This window comes from Chrysemys picta, chromosome 1, assembly GCF_011386835.1.
Source record: "Chrysemys picta bellii isolate R12L10 chromosome 1, ASM1138683v2, whole genome shotgun sequence".
In the NCBI taxonomy this organism is placed as follows: Eukaryota; Metazoa; Chordata; order Testudines; family Emydidae; genus Chrysemys; species Chrysemys picta.
Genome location: NC_088791.1, coordinates 202,933,402 through 202,955,435, shown reverse-complemented (window position 1 = coordinate 202,955,435; position 22,034 = coordinate 202,933,402). Strand labels below are relative to the sequence as shown.

Sequence of the window (22,034 nt, the reverse complement as noted above, 5' to 3'; positions counted from 1 at the left end):
CTTTAAAAAAAAATTACATTAGCTACTTGCAGTTGTCTGGTACAGAGGCTGGTTTCAGCAATTACATACTATAGTTCATAGTTCTGGAATTTCATATTTGAGTTCTTTCAGAACTCTTGGTTGGGTGAATATCATCTGGTCGTGATGACTTAATACTGTTAAATTTATCATTTTGTTCTAAAACCTCTTTTACTGACACATCATTATGAAACAGTACTTCAGATATGTTGTCCAGAAAGAATAGTTCTGATGTGAGTATCTCCCCCACATCCTGTGCAGTGAAGACCAGTGCAGAGTTCATTTAGTTTCTCTGCCATGGCTTTGTCTTCCTTGAGTGCTCTTTTAACACCTTTGATGTCTAGTGGCCCCACTGCATGTCTGACAGGCTTCCGGCTTCTGTTGTACAGTAAAATCTGAGTTACGACTCAGTCAACCACACACCTCATTTGGAACTGGAAGTATGCAATCAGCAGCACCAGAAAGAGAGACCAAAAAACCCAGATACAGTACAGTGCTATATTAAATGTAAACTACTAAAAATTAAAGGGAAAGTTTAATTAAAAATTTTTTTTGACAAGATAGGGAAACTGTTTCTGTGCTTGTTTCATTTAAATTAAGATGGTTAAAAGCCGCATTTTTCTCTGTATAATAAAGTTTCAGAACTGTATTAAATCAATGTTCAGTTGCAAACTTTTGAAAAAACAACCATAATGTTCGGTTCAGAGTTACAAACAACCTCCATTCCCAAGGTGTTCATAATTATTTCACTGTTTGTCTTCAGCAAGCTGCTTCTCGTATTCTTTCTTGGCCTGCCTTCTTATACTTCTACCTATTTCTTGCCAGAGTTTGCTCCTTTCTACTTTCCTCATTAGGATTGGATGTCCAAATTTTAAAGGATGCCATTTTGCTTCTGATTACTTCAATTACATTGCTGTTTAGCCATGGTGGCATTCTTTTGGTGGTCCTACTGTCTTTTTGACTTGAACCTCTCTTATGGTATTTTTAAGTAGTCTCCATGGTGCTTGGAGGCATTGTACTCTTGTGACTGTTCTTTTAAATGTCAATCGTCCTCATTCTTGTGTAGTTCACCTTTTTAAAGTTAAATGTTACTGTGGTGGGTTTTTTTTGATGGTCCCCCTCTCTCCCTTACTAGGATGTTTAATTTAATTACATTATGGTCACCATTACCAAGTAGTTCAGCGCCTCTTGGACCAGATCCTGTGAACCACTTAAGACTAAATCAGGAAATGCCTCTCTCCTTGTGAGTTCCAGGATAGCTGCTTCAAGAAGCAGTCATTAATGGTGTCTAGAAATTCTGTCTCTGCATAATGCCCTGCAGTGACATTCACCCAATCAATATGAGGATAGTTGTAGTCATCTATTACTGTTGCGTTCTCTGTTTTTGTGGCCTGTCTAACCTCCATTAGCATTTTACAGTTACTATCACCATCCTGGTCAAGTGGTTGGTAGTATATTCCTACTGCTATACTTTATTATTCAAGGATGGAATGTCTATCCATAGAAATTCTATGGTACAGTTTGATTCATTTAAGATTTTCACCTTATTTAACTCTGCTTTTTTAACATATAAGTGCTATTTATACTGTCTTTTCATTAAAACTAGGAGGACATGGTGTAATAGCACAAAATGCTGTCATGCACAAGATCAGTGTCCTGGTACATCCTCAAAGCACTCTTCAAGCAGATTGTAGTGTGACATTTTTTGAAGGTGACATGTTTGGGGGTTTAATAAGACGGTGTTGGTTGTATTGATTTTGTCTCTACCTCATTGCAACAAATGGTGTCCAGAGGCATGATGTAATGGCATGGGGGTCACCCACACCTACCCCCTGGGATCAGGCATGGTGCCACAATTTCCTTTCAACTGGGGTATAAACAAGTCCAAGTATGCCTTTTGGTATTAAAGGGTATTAAAAAGCACCCTCTTCACAGTGTCTCATTTATTTACTAGAAGAAGGACAATATGAATACATAAATGAAACTCATCTGCTCCACTGGAAACTCTACTCCTCTGGGGTAATCAGTCTTTGGTGCTCTGTAGCTAGACACACATCAGGATGAATACCCTGCCTGGAGCTTAGGCCTCTGCCAGGTGTTGTGTTGGATACTACTTTTTCCCTAACAGTGAGTCACTGTTTTGTTGAGCAAGTCCCTAGTAGCTCTTTGAGAAGGTTCACGCCCAGTTCATTCTCCTGGGCTGCTAAGGTCCCTTGCCTGGGAACAGTTTCTGTCTAGGTCTGTTCCTCTTTCTCTTTGAGCCTCTGCTCACCAGGGAGGCATCATTGGAAGTAGCTTCTTAACCAGCTATCTTGAGGATTGTCTCTTCTCCGAGCTTCCTGTGTTCTGGGGCTCTTGACTGAGCTCTCATAAGCCTTTATTAGGCCCAAGTGTTCCTTAATTAACTGCTTCACAGCTATCTGGGTTGGTTCATTCTTTTTAGCGGAGCCTGTCACAGGTAGGCTGAGTGCCTGACCTCCTCAGAGCTAAGTTACTCTATGACACATGGTAACATGAGGGCTGTCACTTTGGGAGTAAGAGGTGGTCCCCAACTAAATTGGGGGCGGGGGCATTTCCTCTGATCAATTTTAAATTTGTTGCCTTAGTTTCATGGCTAATCCTTGACTCTTTATTGGAAGATACAGGAGATAAATGGGAAGCACCTAACTGACCATATATTCTTAATGTTTTCTAAACTAAATAGTCAATTTTAAAATCTCTCAAGTTTTTACATGCCTCTATAATTTCATTGCCCTTCTCTGGGTCTTCTGAATTGCTATATCATTTGTGAGATGAGTTAGTCAGAATTGAATATAATCCATTTAAAGGGGTAATATTAATTTGACACATTTTCAGTATTATTCTCTATTCCTTTCTTAATATTACTTGTACCAAAGTATGTCATACTACATATTCAGTATTTGGGAGTTGCTAATTCTTCTATGTGCAGTGGCACTTAAGAATATTATTAGCACAGTCTTTCAGTATCTTTTCCTGAAAAGAGAAGAAACAAAACACTTGTTCTTTGGCCTAGTGAGGCCAAGCTTTTAAGCATGATTACCAAAATCAGCACCAGTTCAGATGCACCTGTTACCAATATCCATTATCAGCATCTGGTAATTTTTCTAGTGTACTCAAATCCTGCAACTAGTTTGATTCAGGGCAGACTCCAGGCAGGTTTGTGGAGATGCAAAGGGGAAAGGACAAATTTTAAAACTCATGGAACTAATATGTAGAATGAACAAATTGCAAATTATGGATCTGTTACACCATTGAAGTCTTCTGCTGATGCCATGAGCCACTTAGGCTTCCCTCTTGTGATTTGAAATTTCAGAGCTCAATAAAATTAGTCTGATAGTTCAGTTACTTGTTTGTTCTATATTTATGCATGCACATGGATGGAAAAATAAAAATGGATAAAGCAGCTTTAATTTGGATTTTTGATGTATACTAAACTGTGAAAACTTGCTTTTTAAGGATCGGGATACTCAAAAGATCCAGTGGATAGATCGTTTTATAGAAGAGCTTCGCACAAATGACAAATGGGTCATTCCTGCACTGAAACAAATTAGAGAAATTTGTAGCTTGTTTGGTGAAGCACCACAGAACTTGAGGTAAGGAAATAATGTGAATGGGGTAGAATTGTGGACATTATAGTTCTTTATAAAATAGGATAGGTGATGAATTTTATATTAAGTTGAAGCTTGGTTTTTTTGCTCTTAAAATACATGTTAATATGTTTGTGTGTGCCTGTATAAACCCTTTAAAAATTATTGGATTTAAGCATTCAAGCGCAAGAATAAATCATTGTTGACTACTTTGTTACTTCAGGTGTATATAGACTGTTAAACTGAGATGTTACAATCTCCTAATTACTCTCTCATTTAATATGATTGGAAGAAGGATGGTGTTATGGTTAAGTTACAGAAAATGACTACCTGTGACATGGGCTTCCTGTGTAACCTTGAACAAGTCAGTTCATATCTCTGAGTTTTCATTCTTTAGCTGTTAAATGGGGATGATAATACTTCCCTTTCTTATAGTGGTAATGAAAGTATAAATTCATAGTTTTTGACCTTTCTGAGGATAGAGGCCATATAATTACCTAATTAGAAACACACAGCTCAATTACTTTAGGGATTTTTGTTGATGCAAAATGACGTTTTCGGGGGAATTCTTGACTTCTTAATAAGTTGTCTAAGAAAAGCAAATTGGAGATTACCCAGAAATGTCCATTAGTTAAAATTCTCTAGTTGTAACAAATTGGTTCTTTGCTTTGCTTTTTTCTATTTCATCATGCTTTTCTGGAATAAAAGAAAGTGAAAGTTTAGCCAAAATTGTTTTTATGTATTAACTGTTTAATGGGATCTGTTGAAATTAACAAGCTTAGTTTCAGTTACTCCATGTCCCCTCTTTACAAAAATCTGACCCCTCAAAACTGAAAATTTCAATACTTGTGCTGAAGTTTCTGTAAACTCCAAAGTTTGTGCTTGTGTATTCATGTTCCATTGTTTTTGTTTTACCTGAATAGTTCTGTGAGCAGGCAGAGTATTCAGTGTTTTAGTACCCTGTCTGCTTACAGGAATGGATAAGACTGAAAAAATTGAGGGATGATGTGCATATTTGCAACAGATGACAGCATTACTTTTTTGTTGTTGATGGGTTGTCATCTTATGGAATTGTGGTAATATTGCATTCCTGGTTTTGGAAAGTTACTCTTATCCTTCTGCATTGGGTAATGTTTTAAAACTTTATATATATATAACAATTTAAACCTTAAAACTATCAATTTACATAATATATTTTACATGTCCCAGCGTTTTTTTGAAAGTCAAAAAGATGTCGGGTCTGTTGAGATTTTTTTTCCATGCCTTGAAGAGTTCAGTAAAATTTCATGTGGAATCCTGTCCAATCAGGGAATACAGCCAGTCTAGCTTGTTGGCATACTGTTTTAATTGGATGCTTTCTGTCAGATACTTAATTCTTAGTGAATCTCACTCCTCCAGTTCCTTAGTTTTGAAGGAAATCTCAATATTGCAACATAAGATGATGATTCTTTAAATTCCCAGTGTAGAATTTGAAGAAGTATAAGGCACTCAAAGCAAGATTTCTCCTCATGGTACTGTGCACCTGGAGCCCACGAGTTAGAGGAGATTTCTTCTGTGTAGAGGAAGATTTATTAGAAATAATTTATGAAACTTCTGTCTTTTGAGAAGTGATTATCAGCTAATCTTCACAAGGAACTTTTTTAGCCCAGTACCAGTGCTGTTCAGTTAACTGGAGTTTCCCAATAAAAAATCAGTTTGAAATAGTGAGGGCTTTTTCAATTCTTTAATTCTTCTGGGTTCTGATAACTCTAGACATTAAAGCCATTGGAAGTTTGTAATCCATGAATTTGTATTGACTATAATGTTTGACTACTCTCGTTCATTCTTAAAAATATTCAAGAGACCAAATAACTGAACTTAGCCATATTTACTGTCTAAAGACAAAGCAGTACAGATTAATATATAATCTCCTTTTGCGAAACAATTCTGATCTCACAGCATGTTCATCTTACACAGAAGTTGTTTCAAAAATACATATTTCAGCTAGTAGTGTATATATTACTATTTTACAAATTAGAAAACTATTTACATGTCACTAAAATCCAGCCCACCGGTTTGTAACAAGTTCCTTAACTTGTTTTGTTCTGTACTTCTAAAATTTCTGTTTTGGATACTACATTCCAAACTAGTTGCCTGTCAAGGTACCTATTATAGGACATAAAACTAATCTATTTTGCATTTGACAGATTTTGTATTTGCTACTGCTAAAGCTGACTTCGGCTTTGCAAAGTACTGTGGGATACACTTAGCAAGAGTGAACAAGAGTAAGCATAATACCATTCACATACAAAGCTTTGTGCTAACATATATAATGTGTAATAGATATTAATATGATGTGCAATACATATAATACATTTACGCTAACATTTGTGTATTAATTACAGCCAGACTCAACGAAGTCCCCATGTGTTTTACCGCCATGACTTAATCAATCAACTTCAGCACAATCACGCCCTAGTTACTTTGGTTGCAGAAAATCTTTCTGCGTATATGGAAAGCATGAGACAGTATGCTAAAGGTAAGTTATATTTTTGCTTCCTAAATCAAGTGTTTCGTAATTCCAATTGAAAATTGGTGTTTAAAGCAAAGTATTGCTAATGGGGCAAAAAAGAGTGTTTATTTCACTTTCACAGGTTGTTAGATGTTGGAGACCTACATGTGTATATCAAGCCAAAACAAATAATGAAATGTAGATTTTAAGATTACTTTTCGTAAATGTAAATATAAAAAATCAAATCCATTTTGTAGTGGAACTTGGAAAGTGGCAGTCCCATTGCTCGTATTTACTTTCAAGTTGAAGATAACCCTTTTATGCCCTGTTTCATTTGTGATAGTGATTTTTATGGAAAATGTTAAATTCTGTCCCACTTGTAGCTTTGTGTAAATCTCATAATTCATTATTACAGAGGGAGTTGGTAGTAACCCCTATATTTAGGTTGTATAACCCTTTCCATTATAAAATATTCTTAGTATTTTGTTTTGAGAAGCTCTAACACCTGTTTTTCACAGCAAGCATTGGAAATTTGGGAGGGAGAAAGCCCTGAGACCAGAGAAGTGCTATTTATTAATTACATGAAATTGTTCATATTTAGCTGTTATAAACTTCTGAAAAAACCTCCTTTTCTGTTTCTTGCTTTGTCAGTATGCCAAAATAATAATGAATATGAACATATTCCACTCTCAAGCCAATCCCCTGCAGATTATTCTGCATTGGGAATCCCAAGAGCAGGCAACCTAGTCGCTGCTGTACAACTGTAGCAGGGATGAGGAGGTGAAGAAAGATGGGCCAGGTCATCTCAACACTCCCCAGCCTGCCCAGTATTCAACACATGGAACTGGGGCACATCCTCCACCTTGTTGGCACCACCTGGGGCAGGAACTCTCCCCCACAAACAGAGGGTGAAATGGGGAAAGAGATCTGAGCTAGGTGCCCTGCTTACCCAACATATGGGCCCAGTCACCCATTTCGACCCCAGGATTTAACAGCCTGCGAGCGTAATGTAACTAGCTGTGTCGCTCAAATGGTAGATATCTGCTGCAGTGTTGAGTTCAGGATTCTAACTTTACTGATGATACATGATGGGGGAAGGAGGTTGTTATTACAGCTACACATCAGAAAATTGTTTCCTTTTATATAACCCCTACCCCCATTGAGAAATTACATACAAAATAACTGTTAAAAGGAGGTTACTCATGATGCACAGACAGCCTTAATTCAGGCATTTCCTAACTCTTCAGTGTTTGACTTTGTAATCTAAAGAGCTCAGCTCTTGGAGTTGTGCTACTATCCAAGATTTACTTCAGCTTATTTTCACAAGGTCTTGAGAGCAACCTTCATTTAAGAGACATGGAGATTGCACAGTCAGTTTGTTTTTTCTTCATCTGGTGTTGCCTATTTTAAGTGATTATTTATTATAGCGCTGCAGTAGTTAATGTAGAGATGGCACTTCCATTCTAATAGCTTATTTTCAATTGTTTATAACTTTATCAAAATTTACTGTATGTACTGACATAACTCAGGCTTTGTCTTGCCTAGAAAAGTAGAGTGGGATATGTGCTAGTCTTTGCACATAAACCTTTATAAAACTGGGTGTGGCACTTTTAAAGTTACCTGAATATTTAGGGGGGGTGGGGGGAAGAGATGCGTGGCTTCTTTCCACACCCAAAAAAAAAAAAAGTATTGGATAACTGAAATTTAGGATAATATATAATTCCAAATGAGGAGAAACTATGTAAAATCCATTATTTTTCAGCAAGGAAAAGATAATGTTGAAAACATACCATTCTCAGGATGTCCAATGTGTTAGTTTCTTAACTTCAGACTTCCACTGGAGGAATGTATTGAATATTCACAAATGCAAATATTTGACAGATTATACTTGTCTAGAACTAAGAGGAGGAGTGGAGAAGAAGTACCATTACATTTATTTCACAGGAAGTTAATGTTTTATATGAATAGCTTAGCTCTCTGAAAACAATAACACTTTTTTTTTCCTTTTTAGCTTATTAGTACAAAGGTTCACAGAATTATAAGACTTACTGGGTAACAAATGTTCCAGATATGTAAATCTTATATATGTTCATCCCAGGATACATACATTTTAAATAATAGTAAAAGTTGCAATTAATGAAACCGCTTGAAATTAGGGGTCAGACCATTCTGAATAGGGCTGATCTTGTCAGATTTTTAAAAAAGCCAAGTTGACCTCTTTCAGTAATTGGATGAGGAGACCTCCAAAGATTTTTTTTTTTTTTTCTTTCTTTCTTGGAACACATTCAGTGCACCAAACTTAAGCCACCAATTTGTATTGAAGTTCTGTTTGAATTCCCCCTTCAATTTTTATTTGTTTTATATCATTGGTGGTGCTGACAGTAATGCCTATAGTTAAGGTTGTCTAATACTTTTCTGTATAGATCTGTTTCCAGTTTCATATAACTTTGCCAAACTTCAACTATTTACGCTGAAATTTTTTTGTGCCTGGTGTCTTCCTTGGGCTGAACATTTTTGGAAAGTTTCAGCAAAAATAGTTCAGCCATTTCTGAGAAGGAAGTTGAGGAGAAATTGTTTTCCTTATGTTAAGTGGGAAGCTGTAGGGCCTCTGTGGTTTGGAGCAGGGACTTGGAATTTGGCAGGGAGGTTCTTTTTTACTTTCCCTGTGAAAATCCACCCAAATTTTGGCCAGGTTGTAAACTTATGAAAATCACTGCCCAGGCTCACCCAGGGGGTGTGTTAGAAGAAGGGAGACTCTCTTCTGTGTTTTCAGAGTTCCCCTGCTGGCACCCAGGCAGCATGGAAGAGGTAACAACCTGGCTTGAATTCAGGGTAGGGAGAGGGACAGACACTGGGTTGGATGGGGGTTGAGGCGAACAGGGATATTCTATTGGCCATGCTGGGAAGAAGAATGAGGCAATGGCAGAAAGGTCTGTAACCACTGGAAGAACACTTCATTCCAGAATCTGGAATTGAATCTGGGATTTCAGTGTCTCAGCATTCCTCTGGCCTATCAAATAGGAGTTAATCTCCCTGGGGAAGTATTCAGGATGGGTTACATGTTGTCTTTGATAAAAGGAATGGGAGAAGCAGATGATAAAATTAAGAGTGTCTTTTTTTTTTTTAATGTTGAAATCGATATTAAAATCAGGGTAATAGGTCAAACTGGAGGAAAAAAGTTGTGGTACTTTAAGTCTGTGTGCATTCACGACACCACAATTAGTTGCTATTTATAGTGAATTGCGCAGGACTTCATAGTGCAATTAGCCCTATTTCTTTCGTGCTTTGATCAGCAAATAAAACTGATTCTGGTCATCATGGTTGTGAAGAAAACATTAAACAAATGTATTCCAATACAGCGATGTCTTCCTGTGTGTACAGACAGCTTGAAAAATAGAGGTGTGTGAACTGAACCACTCATCTCAAAGAATTTTAAATTCTGAAACCAAAAGCTGATAGTTTGTGTCCATATTGTTTACTTATCTCACTGCTGATTTATTTTAGCAGAAAGATTTAGCTAATGTGCTTATTTATTCTAAAATTCCAAAATTTTCTGATACCTTCTTGGGTGCCAGCCTCCCCCTCAACTTTTGATTCAGGTAAGGATTGGTAAGATGAATATTTCTGGCACAAGAATAACTAAAATTTGGAATACAATATATTAAATTTAATATAAAAACAATGAAAACAAATTCTATTCACTTTAAATGAAGCTGCTGCAAAATGTCAATTCTTCGCACATAAATGCTGTAGAAAGTGGTCTTGCTGCAGAAATTTGGTCTAGCTTGTGTGATTGTATGTAGGCCTTGTTAAAGAAACTGTTTAAATGTCACAGATTTTGTTTCAGCGCAGTTAAATTCTGCTCTGAAGAATAAATAAGCCACCTAAGTTGATGCTGACAAAGGTGGTATCCTCTTAACACTCTTGAGTCTGCTGTTAAACATTTATCAAATTTGAGTATGCCCCACTCGGTATTTGGCATGTCTGCAGATCTCATCTTGGGTATTTTGGTGTAGCTTCCTTTGTCTTGCCCCTATCGGCAAATGTTCCATATTAGAATTATTTTCAAAAGCCCTTCGTGCTGTCTTCAGTCCATTCATGATGTTTTCAGGATTGCAGTGGCTCCCCAACAATGTAAAACCCACAAGCATTTACTTGGTAGTAGCCTATTGTTCAGTCTAATCTTCTCATTTATAAAGAAAATTGCATATTTTAAAGACTGAATACTTGTATCTGCTACTTGTATTGAATTCCAACCAGGCATATTTTGGACAAACAAGACTTTAGATTTGGTTGCCTGATAAGAAAACATTGTGGTTGCAATTTTGGGGCGGTAGTGTCATCCTCTCAAATAAAATAGTGAGTTTTTGGAATAGGAGTTCCCGTACTGGATCAGCTAGTCCAGTATCCTGTCTCTAGCAGTAGCCAGCACCAGTTACTTCAGAAGAAGGATCTCCTAATCCATAGTAGTCAGAGATTGTCTTAAATAATGAATTTTGAGGCTTAATCTTGCCTGAAATTTGCTGGCACTATTATAACCCTGGATAATCTTGTTATTCCTCTAAATGTCCAGTTCCTTTTAATCTTGTAGTGTTTTTGGTCTCATTGACATCCTTTGGCAATGAGTTCAACAGTTCAATTATGTAGTCTGAAAAAAACATTCTTCTTCTTGTTCCTATGAATAATGCACTTTAGATTGTGTATGTGCTGCATGCACCAAGATCGGAGAATTTTCCGTAGCAGTGTCCACTTGTTCCATGCATGTGCCCCTGCTCTCCTCATGCTCTGCACCAAAGATATGAAGGGGGCTGCCAGACCGGCCGTGATTTCAGTTCCATCTCACTGCTCATGGTCTGGAGCCTCGTTGTTTGTGCTGACTTCCTCTGCCTTCTCTGTAAATAAGCCTCCTCCCTCCCCCCAGTAATTTTTTTTTAGTCCAATTTAGTTAGATTGTTGGAGTTCAGTTCCCTAGTTTTGGGACCCGCCCTAGATGCGGAGCAGTGACAGGGAGAGCAGTCCAAGGATTCCCGGCTTCAAGAGCTGCGTATACTGCCAGAAGCTTTTCCTAGTAACAGACAGTCATAGCGCCTGTCTGTACTGCCTGGGGAAGCCCACGTCCCTCCCTGATGCACCATCTGCTAGTTTTTTCTGTGGAGGGACAGACAGTCGAGAGTTCAGAGTCCGAAGATTCCTCATAGGGACGGCTACTGACTGGGGAGACACCCCTGTACATTGGCTTGAAGATGGTAGGAGCACCTCTTTGCGTGTGACTCTGGCCAGTTCCAGGGCCCCTCTCCATCCTGTTCTCCCCAATGCCCCCCGCCTCTGAGAAAAAAGTTAGCTCCAAGAGACTCAGATGAGTACAGACAGAACAAATGAGGAGGGAGACCCAAGCACAAGAGGGAAAGTTCGCCATCCAAGAAGAGACAGAAGTCCTTGTCCCATACTAAGTTACAGGACTATCAGGTATCAGTAAAGACCAGAACACGACTTGCTCAAAGGGCAAGGCCATACCATCTTCCAGTACTGGTAGTGGGGTAGAAGCAGGCTATCACCAGTACTGTCAATGAATAGAGAGAGATCATTGCTGCCTCCTCGGGTACCGGCAGTCTTCCCCGCTGCACCCCCTCCTCCCCCATTGGACTCAGGCTCGCAGTCATTGGCATCAGAAGGAGGACATGGGGAAGACCTATCCCCACGTTACCCCCAAAAATGGGAGTATGGAGACCCATTTTTCTCCTCCGGTGGAAATCCCTTCAGTTCCCCGAAGTTCAGAATTGCGACCCTGTTTTCAGTTATCCCCTCACTAGATCAGAAATTGTTCACAGCCCTTGATCTCATGGATTTTCACATGGATATTCACCTGGCACACCTGAGGTTCATTGAAATATGACCCAGGAACCTCTGTGCCAACTGGCAGAGGGCACAGAGGGGCACAGGGTTTTTCAGCGAATCCTGGGTCAAGAATATGGACAATAATTCACCAACGGGTATCATTTGAGGTCTCTACTGAGAGCCAGTAGCCCACTGGTCGTCATAATCATTTTGATATGAATGTATGGATAATATTTAATGAGTTATGTATCTATACTGAAAAATATTATCAAAGCCTTGAAGTCAAGGCACGTAAACAGGAGGTGACATGCCTCAGCTCGTTTTTTTTCGGGCCGGGAGTAATAGACACTTCTGTCCCTGGCTTGTCATTGTGTTTCATCCTGTTCACAAATAGGTCTATTTGCATACTGAACCCCAAAATGCTAATCAAGAGATTATGAAATCTTTGAGAAAGGAAGTTTACAGGAAGAAATAAAACAGCAGGAGGGGATCCTTTTACAAGTAACGACAATGGATTGGGGGGATATATTTGGGGATGGGTGAGGTAGAGGTATCCCTATGTCTGTTTCCACTGAGGAGGCCAGAGGATACAACCCTGGATACACCTGGGAAGCATCACATGAAAGTCAACACTACCAATATTGGGTGCTCCCATTCAGACTCTTGACTGTGCCAAGGTTTTTGCCCCGAATAACGTCAATGATGGCAGCTCACTTTTGCTGGTAGGTGGCAGTCGTGTGTCTTTACTTGGATGATTGGCTCCTAAAAGGATGATCTTACCAGGAAACTCAGAAAGCAACTGCTATGCTTCTGGACCTGTTTGAGAAGCTGGGTCTCAGGGTGAACCTGGAGAAGTCTACCCTGGCACCGACACAGACCTAGTTCATTTGGGGCAAAGCTGGATGCTGTGTCAGCTGGGTTGTATTTACTTAAAGAATGGCTTTCTAGCCATTTGTGAACTCATGCAGCAAATCTGGATAAGCACCTGGATGTCTGAGATCTTGCCTGGCCCTTTTGAGTCATATGACCACAAGTACCTGTGAGTGTGTCGATGGGCTATGTACACCAGGGGCACATGCAGTCTTGACTTGCTAGTCTTGGTTCTCCAAAAGGTTCTGGACTCCCTTGCCTGACAAAGGAAAGGGGTGTGTGTGTATTCCATTCAGTTCCCTGAGGACAGCAAATAGAGACTGCACATGCTGTCCTCATTGGTTGGGGGGGCCCATATAGTGGGACAGGTAGCACAAGAGACATGGTCCACTCAGGAGTCTATGCTTCACATCATGTTGGACTTCAGAGCGGTCACTCTGACCTGTGAGCAGCTCCTCCCTCTCATTCACATCCAGCCAGTCCAGGTACGATTAGACAAGAAGACGTGGTGCATTCTATTAAGTAGAGAGGGGTATGCTCTTCATACCTCATGCATATCTTTGCAAATTGCTCTGACCGCCCTCCACCTGCCAGGAGTTCAGAACATCCTAAGCAGATATGTCTCCAGAGAGTGTTTGGATGGGAGCTTTGTGGCCAGACTCTACTTGGAAGTATTTCAGGTGTGGAGTAGCCCAGTTACAGATTTCTGTGTGTCAGGCATGTACAAAAAGTGCAAGAAATTCTGCTCCAAAGCAGGTTGCAGTCTGGGCGTGCTGGGCAACACTTTCCTCATATGATGGTTGGAGGCTGTATGTGTTTCCCCTGATTCCTTTGTTACTGAAGGTACTAAGGAAAGTCAGGCAAGACACGACACAGGCCATTTTTCATAGCGCTGAGTTGGGCCCCTATCGCTGCAACTGTCATCCAGGCCTCCTTTGTCTTCCCATGATGCAAGACCTCAGGATGAAGGGAGCACTCAACATCCCAACTGAGCCATGCATGGTATTTGGATGAACATTGGACTCAGAGAGAGGGCCTTGCTTGGCAGATATACGGGCCATACTGAGCAGCAATAGAAAGGACACTATCAGGAGGCACTATTGAGGAAAGTGGAAGAGAGATATGATCTCTTGTGTCAATGAGGAATTTCTATTTCACAATCAGACATCCCAGGTGTGGTGGACTACTTATGTTTTTCAATCCACGGGGGCTCTCTCTCCTCTCAGCTCCTAATGTTTCCCAGGCTAGTAGACATCTACTCTATGTTCTCACACCATCATGATCCTATAGTCTGACCTCCTGCACATTACAGGCTGCAGAACCTCACCTGCAGACTCCTGCAATAGACCCATAGCTTCTGGCTGAGTCACCTGAGATCCTCAAATCGTTGTTTAAAGACTTCATAGGACTTTGGGCACCTACCTCTTTTAAGAGGAATGCTTCTTGTGAATCACCTGAAATGTACTACATGTAGGGACACGTACTTGAGTAACCTTTCCTCCTTCATCTTGTAATAACTGGAGTTCTTCAAGATGTCCTTACGTGTTGGCACTACCTGCTCTCCAGCCTCACTGCCTCGGTTCCCTTAGTTGGGTCTATAAGTGGAGAAGGAACTAAAATGGTAGCAGTCTAACAGCCCCCTTTTATACCCTTGGCATGTTGCACAAGGAAAGTGGGAAGTGTGTCCATGGACCAAATGGACATTGCTAGGGAAAATTCCCTGATCCTGTGCACATTGAGTATAAGCTCAGCCTGAAGGGCACTTACATGTAGGGACAACACATGTCAAAGAGCTCCAGTTACTACTAGCTGAGTAATCTTTCTTCATTAGTTTTGAATTTGTCACCTTTAAATTCCATTTCCAAGCTCTTGTTCTTGTGTTATGAGATGAAGAACAGAAGCTCCTGTCCTACTGTCTTTTTTCATATTGCTTCTTATTTGTCTCCTTACTAAGGTGAACCTAACCCAGCCTTTTCAATCCTTCACATGTGTTTTCCATGCCCCTAATTCTTCTTGTTACCCTTCTTTGAACCCCCTCTGCAATATCCTTTTTGAGGTGAGGTAACCAATATTGCACACTATATTCTAGATGAGAAGTCACCATTGATTTACATACAGACATTACAATTTCCATATTACTCTGTTCCTTATACACACTAACATTTTTTCACTGTATATTGAGTGCAGGTGGTTGTTAAGCTGTCCATGGTAACATCTAGATCCCTTTCTAGACTTGATACAATTAATTTAGAGCCTTTTACTGTGTCTGAGTACTTCTCATTTTCCTTCCAACGTACATTACTTGGTATTTTTCAACACTGAACTTTATTTGCTGTTATTTAGCCCATTCACTTAGCTTAGTTAGGTCTCTCTGAAATTCCCCCGTTTCCTCTGAATTTGACTAACTTTGTGTCATCTGTAGATTTTATTATCTCACTGCTCACCTCCCCTTTCCCAGCCATTAATATATTAATCAACAAGTGGACCTAACATGGACACTTGAGGCACCCTGCTATTCAATTTTTCTAATGCCAAAAGGTTGACCATTTATTCCCACACTTTTGGTTTCCTGCTCTTGGCCAGTTTTTGATCCATAAGAAATAAATGGTGATTAGTTTCTCAGGCCTTTTGAAAGTTGAAATAAATAAACCAGTTCTTCTTCGAGTGCTTGCTCATTTCAGTTCCATTCTAGGTGTGTGCCTGCCCACGTGCACAGTCATTGGAGATTTTTGCCTTAGCAGTATCTGTAGGGTCGGCAGCGGCGTCCCCTTGAATGCCGCACTCATGCGTTGGTATATCAGGTGCTGCCAGCCCTATGCGCTCTCGGTTCTTTCTTAACGCTGGTGGCGATTAGTCGGAGTGCCATTCCTTGCATAGCAAGGGCTAGCGGTTTTTCTTCTTTACTGACTTTGAGCCTTAGGGCCTTGTAAATAGCTTGTTTATAGTAGTTAGTGTTAAGCAGTTAAGTGTAGTTGTAGTTAGAAGTTAGAGTCCCAGCAGGGACTTCACCCCTGGCGGGGCATGCCCTGGTCTCCCAAGTTTAAGCCCCGCATGGACTGTAACAGGCCTATGCTTGTAAGTGACCAAAATATTAGCTGCCTCAAGTGCTTGGGGGAATCACACATGAGAGATAAGTGTTGTATTTGTAAAAACTTTCGGCCCCAACACAGACTGGGATATTCATTTATGGTCTCTCCTCAAGGAGTCCACCCTTCATCTGGCTTCTGTGCCATCCTGCCAGGACTCAGAGTACCTCGGCCCTGATGTGCAGTGCACCCTGGCACCAGTCTCTGCCCAGCACTGTTCTGTCGCCGGTGCCCAAAAAGAAGGCGAGAAAGCACCGCTCCCTGGCACCAGGCAAGAAGGGCAATGGGCAAGGGACCCACTTCGAGCCGCCTGGTCACTCCGGAGCTACGGGTTCGTGCCTCCCCTTAAAAGTCCATCACTGACTCCTGGGAGCGAAATGGGACCTAAACCCCTGACCCACTGACACCTTCAGAAGCTCCACCGGCTCTGAGAGCTAAGGCCTCTGCCCGTGCCTACAATGCAGCACGTGCCACAGGAATTGGCAGAGGCTCCCCACGAGGGCAAACAAGCCACTAATACGCTTCAGGGGGCAGTGGAGCGCTGCCGATTCCCCCGAGATGAGGCCCTGCTTTGATGGGTGGCCGAGAACTTAGGCCTGGAGGTGGGGGAAATGGCTGAGTAGGCGGAGACCTTGTTTAATGTCCTATCAGCCTCTACCCCGGCCCATGTGCATGACTGAGTGCATGACTGAGTCCTCAAAATTGCCAAGGCCCTCTGGCAAACTCCTCAGCCATCCCTCTCACTCCAAAAAGCTGAAAAGAAATACTTTATCATGGCCAAAGGGTTTTGAGTACCTTTACACTCACCCTCACCGGGGTTCGCAGGTGGTCTGTACCCAATGAAAAAGATAAACAACGGCATTCCATCCCAACTCCCAAAAATAGAGGCCAAAAGATTGGACCTGTTTGGGAGGAAAAGTTTATTCAACTGCTAGCCTACAATTCCAGGTGGCGAACCATCAGACCCTTCTAGGGAAATAAGTTGAAATTCTATGGGACTCCCCCCCGTAAGTTGAAGTGGTCCCTCCCGCAAGGTTTGGTCCAGGAATTTAGCACCCCCTAAATTCAGCCGCGTCCCACACCATTTGGAGGAGGGCACCACGGCGGCTCAGTACTCCCTCCAAATGGTGTGGGACGTGGCTGACTCGGTGGCTAGGGTGGTCACATTGGCAGTGGTTATGAGGCGCAGCTCCTGACTTCAGACCACTGGCCGCCCCCGCCACCAAGACCTTGGCTATCTTGTCCAGGGTCTGCAAGGAGAAGAGACAGAGACGTTAGTTTCAGCTGCTGCCGCCGCCCTTTCTCCTCCCACAGTCCTGCACAGCCTGACCCGGCAAGGCACCCCGGGGGCCAGAAGGTCTCATTTTGAGGGTGTGGTCGAGAGACATGCCCCAGTCATCTCCCAGGATCCACCCTGTTCTTTCCTCAACCATCTTTGTCCCTACCGTTTAGCCTGGTCGCAGGTCACCTCAGACCGCTGGGTGCTGGAGATAGTGTCTCAAGGCTACACCCTGCAGTTTTTGGTCACCCCTCCCCTTCCCTGTCCCTCTTCAGGAAACCTTCTCATGAGCAAGTCCTTGTTCAAGAAATCAAGAACCTCCTGCACATGGGGGCGGGGGAGGAAGTCTCTCGAGACATAACAGGGAAGGGATTCTACTTCAGTTATTTTCTAATCCCGAAAGCAAAAGGGGGCCTCAGACCCATTCTGGACCTGCAACGCCTCAACAGTTCTCAAGAAGTTGAAGTTTCACATGGTCTCCCTAGCCTCTGTCATCCTCTCCCTGGATCCAGGAGACTGGTACGCTGCCCTCGACTTGAAGGACGGTCATTTCCATATTCCAAGGTCAGACGTTTCCTCCATTTCATAGTGGGCGGACACCATTTCCAATTCACGGTGCTGCCCTTTGGCCTCTCGTTGGCCCCAAGGGTCTTCACAAAATGTATGGCGCCAGTGGCCGCTTACCTGAGATGTCAAGGGGTTCAGGTCTTCCCGTATCGACTGGCTCATCAAGAGCAGGTCTTGGGAACAAGAACAGAGGAGCCTTGATCTGGTGCGTTCCACCTTCCTGGGCCTGTTGATAAATGAGCAAAAAGCCATCTTAAGGCCAGACCAACAAATAGAGTTCATCGGGGAGGTTTTCGACTCCACTCGAGCCAGAGACTTCCTTCTGGAGGTTCATTTTCAGGCCACGTCGGACCTGATCTCCCATGTGAAGAACCACCTGCTCACCATTGCACCCACCTGCCTGTGGTTGTTGGGCCACATGGCCACCTGTACATATGTGGTCAGTCATGCCTGGCTCCATCTCCAGCTTCTGCAAGGGTGGCTGGTGTGAGTTTACATCCCCAACAGACACAACCTAGACCGGGTAGTCAGGGTGCCAGATCACATCCGGTCTTCCCTACAGTGGTGGTTGAATCCAGGATTGGTATTGCAGGGAGTTACCCTCACGGCCCCTGCCCCCATCACTGACCCTAGTCTCAGCACGCAAGTCCTGCTGGCTGTGAGACGATCTGACCCTTCACATCAATGCCAAGGAGCTAAAAGCAGTTTGCCTGGCCTGCCAGGCTTTCTTGCCCCACCTGAAGGGCAAGGTGGTACAGGTCTTGAATGACAATACCGCCACAGTGTATTACATCAACAGGCAGGGTGGAGTCAGATTGTCAGCACTTTGCCAAGAAACTCTCAGCCTTTTGGACTTCTGTGTGCAGCATGCCATTCATCTGGTAGCCGCGCACCTGCCTAGGACCAGAAATGTGTTAGCAGATTGCCTCAGCAGGACCTTCTCGTCTCGCCACGAGTGGTCGCTCCACCTGGAGCCGGTCAGTATGATCTTCCGAAATTGGGGAACTCCCCAGGTGGACTTGTTCTCGCCCCATCAGAACAGGAAATGCACATGTTCTGCTCACTCGGGGGAATGGATGGGGGTTCCCTGTCACATGCTTTCCTGCTCCCCTGGTTGGGGGGGCCTGATGTATGCCTTTCCACCAGTGCCATTGATCCACAGAGTCCTTGTGAAGATCAAACAAGACATGGCTAAGGTTATCCTGATAGTCCCTGAGTAGCCTTGCCAACACTGGTTCGGCACGCTGCTGGAAATTTTGGTAGCCGCTCTGCTGCAGCAACCGCTCCGCTCTCGGGCTGGACCTGCTGTCCCAGGACTATCATAACCTGGAGGCGTTGCACTTGTTGGCGTGGCTACTGCATGGCTGAATGTGGGATAGAGGGAGTGCTCAGCCTGGGTTCAACAGGTCTTGGTGGGTAGCAGAAAGTCCTCCAGCAGACCAACTTACCTGGCCAAGTGGGAAAGGTTCACGTGGCTGGGCTTCGGAACGATGAGTCCAGGCTGAGCAGTTCTCGCTGCAGGTGATCCTGGATTACCTTCTGCACCTCAAACTTCAGAGCTTGTCTCTGCCATCAATAAGGGTCCCACCTGGTCGCTATTTCGGCTTTCCACCCTATGTTCTAAGGCAGGCAGGTTGGTCTTTGTTCATGATGTGACGGCCCAGTTCTTGAGAGGTCTGGAGCATTTCTACCCTCACATCCAGGACCCAGTTCCTCCCTGGGAGTTGAATCTTGTGCTGTTGAGACTCATGGGGCCTCCCGCCTAAACTCTGGCTTCCTGCTCTTCTCTTTCTCTCCTGGAAGGTTTCGTTCCTAGTTGCGGTTACGTCTGCCCACGGGGTGTGAGAGATCATGGTGTTTTACTTCAAAACTACCCTATATGGTCCAGTTGTGGCTGCACCCGGCGTTCCTGCCCAACGTAGTTGCCCAGATTCATACTGGCCAGAACATACACATACCGGTTGTCTTCCCGAAACCCCATAAAGCCAAAGAGGAATGCTGGTTGCATGCCCTGGATGTCAGGATGGCGTTGGCCTTCTATATCGACAGGACAAAGCTGTTTCGCAAGTCAACACAGCTGATCGTTGCGGTGGCAGACAGGATGAAAGATTGCCCAGTTTCTGCTCAAAGGATTTGTCCTGGATCACAGCCTGCATCAGATACTGCTACAAGCTGGTGAAAGTGCCTCCAGTGGCGATAGTCAAGGTGCACTCAACTAGAGCGCAAACATCGTCAGCAGCCTTCTTGGCTCAGGTGCTGATCTAAGAGATCTGTAGAGCTGCTACCGGGTCGTCTGTCCACATGTTTGTCCCATTATGCACTTAGCAGGCCCAGAATGATGCTGGCTTTTCCAGAGCAGGGCTGCAAGATGCGAGACTGAACTCTGAGCCCATCTCCATTGGCATTGCTTGTGAGTCACCAAGACTGGAATCAACATGAGCAAGCACTCGAAGAAGAAAAGACGATTACCTACTTTTTCGTAATGGTTGCTCTTTGAGATGTGTTGCTCATGTCCAATCTATTACCTGCCCTGCTGCCCCTCTCAGAGTTGCCCGCCAAAAGGAACTGAGAGGGCCTAGGGCTGGCGGTGCCTGATATACCGATGCTTGAGCGTGGCTCTCAAGGGAGCGCAACTGCCAACCCTACGGCTACCACTAATGCAAAAATCTCTGACAATTGTGCATGTGGGCGTACATACACCTAGAATGAAATGGACATGAGCAATACATCTCAAAACAACAAAAGTTATGAGAAGGTAGGTAACCAGTTTTTCTCTTTTATCCACTGCTTTATTCTGATGTATAAAGAATTTTAATATTCGTGAAACATGACTTTCTGTTGTAGAAACCATGCTGGTGTCATGATCTTCTGGATGTTTTGTTAATGTATATTTACTCCTGGGGGAATTCTGTGCTAAATCTCCATGCAGATTCTCTTTACTTTCTGCAGAAAATTGTTTCTGTGGGGAAGCAAAAAGAAGCTGCACCAGTGTTCACTCACCCCCTCCCTGGGCTCTCGGTTCGGGCAGCCTAGGGAGAGGTAAATCGTGTGTGTGTGTGTGTGTGTGTGTGTGTGTGTGTGTGTGTGTGTGTGTGTACACACGTACCCTGGCCACCCAAGGATATTAGTCCCAGCTGGGTGGGGTAGTAGGACAATGGTGACTTGTTGTTGTTTAATTTATCAATTTGTTCCAAAACCTTCTCTAATGATACCTCAATCTTGGACAGTTCCTCAGATCTGTTACCTAAAAAGAGTGGCTCAGGTTTGGGAATCTCCCTCACATCCTCAGCCGTGAAGACTGCTGCAAAGAATTCACTTAACTTCTCTGCAATGGCCTTATTGTCCTTGAGTGCTCCTTTAGCACCTTGATCATCCAGCGGCCCCACTGGTTGTTTAGCAGGCTTCCTGTTTCTAATGTACTTTAAAAAAAATTTGCTATTACTTTTTGACTCTTTGGCTAACTGTTCCTCAAATTCTTTTTTGGCCTTCCTAATTGTATTTTTACACTTCATTTGCCAGTGTTTATGCTCCTTTCTATTTTCCTCACTAGGGTTTAACTTCCACTTTTTAAAGGATGCCTTTTTGCCTCACTGCTTCTTTTACTTTGTTTAGCCATGGTGGCTCTTTTTTGGTTCTTTTACTGTGTTTTTTAATTTGGGGTATACATTTAAGTTGAGCCTCTATTATGGTGCTTTTAAAAAGTTTTCCATGCAGCTTGCAGAGATTTCACTTTTGGCACCGTACCCTTTAACTTCTGTTTTAACTAACCTCCTCATTTTTGTGTAGTTCCCCTTTCTGAAATTAAATGTTCTATTAAGTGTGATTAAATGCAATAACAATATAATCACACCATTTTCAATTATGTTGGTAATTTATTTCAAAATACTCATCAGCAAATAATTGAAAATAATTATATTGTTATTTTCACAAATAAAATATACAGAATTTTGAAGAGTTTTAAAATACTGTGCATAGAATTTTTATTTTTTTGTTGCAGAAATTTTAATTTTTGGCATAGAATTCCCTCGGGAGTAATATATAATTATTTCAACATGTTTACCAGGCAAATGTGCATGACCTACTAGTCTGTAAGTCCTCTGGCCACTCCTCAAGCCTTTATAAAATATAGGTACAGCATTTGTGGTCATCCAGTTCTCTGGTAAAATATCTTTTTTTACATTTTTCGTAGTAGTTTAGCCATTTTATTCTTGATTTTCTTTAGAATTCTTGGATGTATACTATCTGTGACTCATTGTCTTTTGAGACATTAGTATGTTCTA

At 42.5% G+C, this 22,034-nt stretch overlaps 1 protein-coding gene across 7 annotated transcripts in view; it reads left to right on the top strand.

The window, feature by feature from the left end:
• Positions 1-22,034, top strand: part of USP9X (ubiquitin specific peptidase 9 X-linked) — a 214,754-nt gene that overhangs the window by 73,908 nt on the left and 118,812 nt on the right. For all 7 annotated transcript variants that reach the window (XM_065578842.1, XM_065578850.1, XM_005301756.5 and 4 more), the window contains exons 13-14: positions 3,496-3,632; positions 6,011-6,144. In XM_065578842.1, coding sequence (XP_065434914.1) covers positions 3,496-3,632; positions 6,011-6,144 — 271 coding nt within the window. The remainder of the gene's footprint in view (positions 1-3,495; positions 3,633-6,010; positions 6,145-22,034) is intronic.